Genomic DNA, 7217 nt, shown 5'->3' on the forward strand with positions numbered 1-7217 from the left:
TTCCTTTTCCTTCTTTACATAAATGACCTAACCCAGTGTACTAATCTGTGTGACTTTATCTTATTTGCAGATGATACACGTTTAGTAATTAAAGCAAAAACTCACGAACAACTATTAACAAAATTCAATAATGTGTTGTTCTCGTTCTCTTCTAATTGGTTTCACAATAATAATCTTGTATTGAATAATAACAAAACAAAATTTTTGAATAATACAAAATTTCTTGGTATTAATATAAGTAACAACATGAAATGGGATCATCACATTATTAATACTTTGAATGCTAAATTATCAAAAACATGCTTCATGCTTCGTAATTTAAAAATGAAAGTAAGCAAAGAAAGCCTTTTCACAATTTATTATTCATATTTTTATTCAAATGTAATTTACGTCATTCAATTTTGAGGGTTTTCTCTTTTACTAACATGTTTTTCAATTACAGAAAAAAGCAATCAGAGTTATGCTTTTCTTTTTGTCCACTACATCTTGTCGATCTTTTTTCCATGATCACATGATTCTACCCGTTCCATGCATTTTTCTTCTAAACACCCTCTGTTCTATTAAAAATAATGCTAACCTGTTTAATTTAAGCCCGAATCCAAAATGTATTTATTATTACACAAGGCATAAACTTGTAAAAGATCCTACATCGAAACTCGTCTTCTTATTTAATACCTTTTATATCAGTGATTCCCAACCTTTTTCAGACCCCGCCCCACATTGAGATTTTTAAAATCGTTATGCCCCCCCATAATTTTTTTTACCTGAAAAAATGTGAATGATAACTTTCAAAATAAAATCACTATTAAATTTTTATTAAATAAGTTGAATTTTGGAATAAGCCAAAAAAAAACAAAAAATCAAATTGATTTTATTACTGTTTTTTCGAAATTCATTTAATTAAGCTTGCATGCTGCCCAAAATATTTACATTAGGCTATAACGTGGACAAAAAATTACTAACTTACTGAGCTTTAAACTCAAGTCTCCACGTTCTGTTATTTCAAGTCTATTTTTTTATCATCAATAAATTATAGAAATTTGGGGCATTTGGTTTCAGTTTCTTCATAAAACCATTTCTTAAGAATTTTACTTAGCTAGTTGACACTTTTTTAATTCAGAATGAAATTATATCCAATCTTTATATATCTTTTTTTGTTAAATCGTATTTTTTATTTTAAAACTGGAACGGTTGGAAACTAAGTAAGTGCGCATTTTTGTTAGAAACTTGTAATTATCGTTGACCACTAAGTAAGAACGCATTTTTGTTAAAAAATCAAAGGTAAGTTTTACATGAAATTAAGAAACTTTGCTCTGTAATGTATTGACAATTTTGACCTTTTGTTATCTTCCAAAATGCATCATTATCCCTCATAAACGTGCGTTTATAAAACTTTTAGTTTTTATTAGCAAAAACTGAACTAGTGGGGCGCATGGCATTGTGCTTTATGTCAAATTGCTGGAACTTTCCGTACCAAAAATTATTTTTTTTAAAAAGATTAACATTTTTGAAAGAAAATTTACTTTGAAATAATTTGATTTTTGAGAAACTATAAACTTTTGACAAAAATTTACTTTTTCTTGAAAAAAAAAAGACTTTTTGAAGAAAAATTTATTTTGAAATATTTTGGAAATTCTGAACTTTTTTTAAAGCAATCGTACAGCTTTAACTGCATAGAGACGAAATATTAGAAGCGCGTAAGCGCCGCGTTGCCGTCTAACGGATAAACATTGGTACGGAATCCATAGGAATGTAAACAAAGTTTATACTTATTAAAATCTCTATAAAATATCTGATAATTTGATGTGCATATGTCTAATGATATTTTTTGACCGCCAAATGGCATTTTTTTTACTTTTTTTACTAGATCTCCGAAAGCGCTAGACCTGCCTTCATGAAAATTTGATCAGTTGTTCATCTTATTAATACAAGTAAAAAATACAAGTAAATTATTCAAATCGGACGCTCCGTTCTCTTAAAAACTGAGTTACCGTTTTTGGCACTTTTTGTCCCATATCTTCGAAACGGCTAGACCTGCCTTTGCCAAAAACTAATCAGCACGTCTACTTATACAATACGAATCGAATGTTTTTTGAATTATTCAAATCGCTTCATCCGTGTTCACTAAATCGTCGACGAAAATTTGTATCCGCACACACACACATACACACACATACATCCATTTTTTCTAAGCAATGCCAAATATTCAGAAACCTTTGAAACGTAAAAATATATAAAAATTTTCATTTTCGATTATTTTGCGATTACTATAACTTGCCCTACGGGAAGTTAATTAGGCACAACATGACATTATCATTAACTTTTTGTAGGGCAAGTTATAGTAATCGCAAAAAAATCGTAAATGAAATTTTTTATATATCTTTACGTTTCAAAACTTTCTAAACATTTTGACATACCTTAGAAAAAATGGATTTATGCGTGTGTGTGTTTTTTTTCGTATAGCGAAGGAAATGCCTTTATGCATCCCAGACTGGTCTTCTGTATGGTTATGTTGGACTCGATACCGCCCTGGTATAATACCGAGTAAAACCTCCGCTTTGCTCTTGCCTCTGGTACCACGGAAACCGCCGTTAGGCATTACTTCGTGGGGGAAGGATCTAGAATGTTATAATTCTTAACTTGTTATAATCAATGTTATAATTCATAAACATTATACTAATCTTTTAAATGGGCGAAGTCCCATTCGCCCTTTCTCTTTCTATAGATCGCAGGTCAATTAATACGTCTCTCGCAAATATGTCTATGGCGTTCCAAGCAGCATCACTTGTCAGCATCACTTCAACAACATTACCTGGGGTAATTCTGCGTCTCAATGTCTCTTCCACATAATCCCGTAGAGCACCAAATCGCGGGCGCACAAAGAACATATGGTCAGCATCTTCGATTTCGCCCAAACAATATGGGCAATCTGGCGAGCTATCGTGCTTGAAGCGGTGTAGGTAGGCTCGAAAACAGCCGTGCCCCGAGTCCATCTGCCCTTCACTGCGACATCCCACAGTTGCTTTCTTTCCTCTACTAAGACTAAAGGAGGCACAGTTCCTGAAATGAAGCACACTGCTTCCGCCAATATTGTGCGAAATGCGCAAGCAATTCTTATAGCACTGAGACGATATAAGGGGCCTGCCATTCTCCTCGATTTTTGAGATTTAAGAGCATCAGCCCATATGGAGATACCATATGTCAGCACCGAAGTAACAACCGACGATAGTAATATCCTTCTAGTTTGTTTAGGACCTCCAATATTAGGCATCAGTCGAGCAAGTTTCGTCCTAACTATTGACGCCTTAGCACTAACGTGTTCCACCTGTTGATAGACATTCAAACGAGCATCAAGCATTACGCCAAGGTGACAGATGTGAGGTTTTGACGTGATCTCAAGATTTCCTATCTTTAGCTTGAAGGTCTCTATTGTTTTTCTACTAGTGATAAGAACAGCTTCACTTTTTTGTTGTGTTAATTGGAGATCCATTGTTCCCAACCATCGATTAATTTTTCTAAATGTGATATCAAATAGACTTACGATGTCATCAATTTGTTTGGAAACAACTACTATGGCAACATCGTCTGCATATGCTACTAGTTTCACGCATTCTGGAATCTCTAGTCTCAAAAGGCCATCATACATAATATTCTACAGCAAAGGGTCTAGAATAGAGTACAAGACAGTACTTTTTTGCACCCCCCTTCCATCTGGTTCCAGCAATTGCCTCCTTGGCGGTATTAACTACCAAGTTTGTAGCATCGATAGTTGATCGCCCTTTGCGAAAACCATACTGATTGTCTGCTAGGATTTGGTCAACTATTGCATCTATTCTTTGGTGAATTATTGTTTCAAAAATTTTACCCGCTGTATCCAGCATGCATATTGGACGGTAGGATGATGGTTCATCTGGCGGTTTTTTTTCCTATATGAATAAGCACTAATCTTTGCTGTTTCCATTTTCGTGGAAAAATCTCTTCTTTCAGGCATGTATTATATGCATTAAGAAACATTGTCGGAGATGTCATAATTGATGTTTTTAAGGCAATATTAGGAATTCCATCTAATCCCGGTTCCTTACTAATACCAACGCGATGACAAGCTTCCATCAGTTCTTGCAGTGTTATAGGTGGAATATTATTCAGTTCTACATGTGCTACCTGGTAGTTTAAAATAGGTAGTCGTGGAAACAAAGTAGTTACTATTTTATTCAATAAGCGTGGGCAAGTTGGTGTAGGTATTGGCTGGCTTTTGAGGTGAGACATTTCAGTCTTATAAGGTCTTCCCCATGGGTTTTTCTCGACTTCATTCAGAAGTTTTTTCCAGCACCTAACTGTACTCTCTTTGATAGCTTTATTTAGTTGCCGACGTGCTTATTTATATTCCACTACCAGTTGTGCAGAATTAATGAGACTATATCCTCGCTGAGAGATCCTTCTTTTCTTTAGACACTCTTTACAAAGAGAGCTGATTTCTCCAGTTCAGTGCACAGATTGTCTTTGATTTATGCCATGCTTACGAGTCATACTGATATCACAAGCTTCGGTTATTCTCTCCATCAGCTCTCTATTATGCTCATCTGCGTGTTCTGAAATTATTGGTTTGCAATTTGAGACAACTCTCATGGCGCTTTCATCAAAAGATTTTATTTTCCACCCAATGGCTCTAGATATTTTTGCATGTCTTCTAATGTTTCTATTCGTTGATATCTTCCAGATGATTGCATTGTGGTCACTAGTAGTGTAGATATATAATACCTCCCAATTGCAAATTCCTCTGACGAGGCTATTGCTAACAAAAGTAAGGTCTATTATTGAGCTTGCAATGCCCTTGGCAAAGGTTGGCTTATCACCACTATTAAGTAAAACAACGTCAAGTGCATTAAAGGCCTCTTTAAAAGTGCTTTACTTCTAGCATTATTCTTCCTATTTACCCAGTCTACCGCCCATGCGTTAAAGTCACCGGCTATCGCTACGGGGAGCGTAACAGCTGTATAAATAAATGCCATCTAATGATGCTGCGACAAATCCAGCGTTGCTATTGTTAACAACATTTTGGAAACAAAATTTCCCATAGGACCAAATAACGGCTTTGGTGGTACTGTTCGTTTCCCAAGGTAACAGATGTGAGGTTTTGACGTGATCTCAAGATTTCCTATCTTTAGCTTGAAGGTCTCTATTGTTTTTCTACTAGTGATAAGAACAGATTCACTTTTTTGTTGTGCTAATTGGAGATTCATTGTTCCCAACCATCGATTAATTTTTCTAAATGTGATATCAAATAGACTTACGATGTCATCAATTTGTTTGGAAACAACTACTATGGCAACATCGTCTGCATATGCTACTAGTTTCACGCATTCTGGAATCTATAGTCTCAAAAGGCCATCATACATAATATTCTACAGCAAAGGGTCTAGAATAGAGCCCTGCGGTACACTTCTTGTTATATTACATTCTTCTGTACCATTAGAATTCTGTCTGTAAAGTAGCTTGCGACTATATTGCAGAGGTATTCTGGCACGTTCTTGTCATGGAATGCATTCATAATGCAATCCCAGTTTGCAGAATTGAAAGCATTTTTTATATCTAATGTAGCTACAAGACAGTACTTTTTTGCACCCCCCTTCCATCTGGTTCCAGCAATTCCCTCCTTGGCGGTATTAACTAGCAAGTTTGTATCATTGATAGTTGATCGCCCTTTGCGAAAACCATACTGATTGTCTGCTAGGATTTGGTCAACTATTGCATCTATTCTTTGGTGAATTATTGTTTCAAAAATTTTACCCGCTGTATCCAGCATGCATATTGGACGGTAGGATGATTGTTCATCTGGTGGTTTTTTTCCTGTATGAATAAGCACTAATCTTTGCTGTTTCCATTTTCGTGGAAAAACCTCTTCTTTCAGGCATGTATTATATGCATTAAGAATCATTGTCGGAGATGTCATAATTGATGTTTTTAAGGCAATATTAGGAATTCCATCTAATCCCGGTTCCTTACTAATACCAACGCGATGACAAGCTTCCATCAGTTCTTGCAGTGTTATAGGTGGAATATTATTCAGTTCTACATGTGTTACCTGGTAGTTCAAAATAGGTAGTCGTGGAAACAAAGTAGTTACTGTTTTATTCAATAAGCGTGGGCAAGTTGGTGAAGGTATTGGCTGGCTTTTGAGGTGAGACATTTCAGTCTTATAAGGTCTTCCCCATGGGTTTTTCTCGACTTCATTCAGAAGTTCTTTCCAGCACCTAACTGTACTCTCTTTGATAGCTTTATTTAGTTGCCGACGTGCTTGTTTATATTCCACTACCAGTTGTGCAGAATTAATGAGACTATATCCTCGCTGAGAGATCCTTCTTTTCTTTAGACACTCTTTACAAAGAGAGCTGATTTCTCCAGTTCAGTGTACAGATTGTCTTTGATTTATGTCATGCTTACGAGTCATACTGATATCACAAGCTTCGGTTATTCTCTCCATCAGCTCTCTATTATGCTCATCTGCGTGTTCTGAAATTATAGGTTTGCAATTTGAGACAACTCTCATGGCGCTTTCATCAAAAGATTTTATTTTCCACCCAATGGCTCTAGATATTTTTGCATGTCTTCTAATGTTTCTATTCGTTGATATCTTCCAGATGATTGCATTGTGGTCACTAGTAGTGTAGATATATAATACCTCCCAATTGCAATTTCCTCTGACGAGGCTATTGCTAACAAAAGTAAGGTCTATTATTGAGCTTGCAATGCCCTTGGCAAAGGTTGGCTTATCACCACCATTAAGTAAAACAACTTCAAGTGCATTAAAGGCCTCTTTAAAAGTGCTTTACTTCTTGCATTATTCTTCCTATTTACCCAGTCTACCGCCCATGCGTTAAAGTCACCGGCTATAGCTACGGGGAGCGTAACAGCTGTATAAATAAATGCCATCTAATGATGCTGCGACAAATCCAGCGTTGCTATTGTTAACAACATTTTGGAAACAAAATTTCCCATAGGACCAAATAACAGCTTTGGTGGTACTGTTCGTTTCCCATGGCCAATCAGTTAGTTGTTTGTAAGGTTTCGATAAGAGGGCAACATCTATTTTCATATCTCTTACGGTCTGCATAAGCAAATCGTGTGCAGCCTCACAATGATTCAAGTTTAGCTGCATTATCTTCATGCTTTTGCGTTCATTATTTTCTCTATGGCCTTTCTATATAGAGGACATCTGT

General features: G+C 35.8%; 1 protein-coding gene across 1 annotated transcript; it reads right to left on the minus strand.

Moving 5' to 3' along the window:
• Window positions 1-4482: 4482 nt before the first annotated feature.
• LOC113375701 lies at window positions 4483-6187 on the minus strand. The gene is made up of 3 exons (XM_026615644.1): window positions 6004-6187; window positions 5623-5847; window positions 4483-4589 (listed from the first exon to the last, which is right to left on the minus strand). Exons 1-3 carry the CDS (start codon window positions 6185-6187, stop codon window positions 4483-4485), a joined length of 516 nt encoding a protein of 171 aa, XP_026471429.1.
• Window positions 6188-7217: the final 1030 nt, after the last annotated feature.

The sequence above is a fragment of the Ctenocephalides felis genome, unplaced genomic scaffold, assembly GCF_003426905.1.
Source record: "Ctenocephalides felis isolate EL2017-DRISC unplaced genomic scaffold, ASM342690v1 CF-g0.4_SCAFFOLD_01886, whole genome shotgun sequence".
NCBI lineage: Eukaryota > Metazoa > Arthropoda > Insecta > Siphonaptera > Pulicidae > Ctenocephalides > Ctenocephalides felis.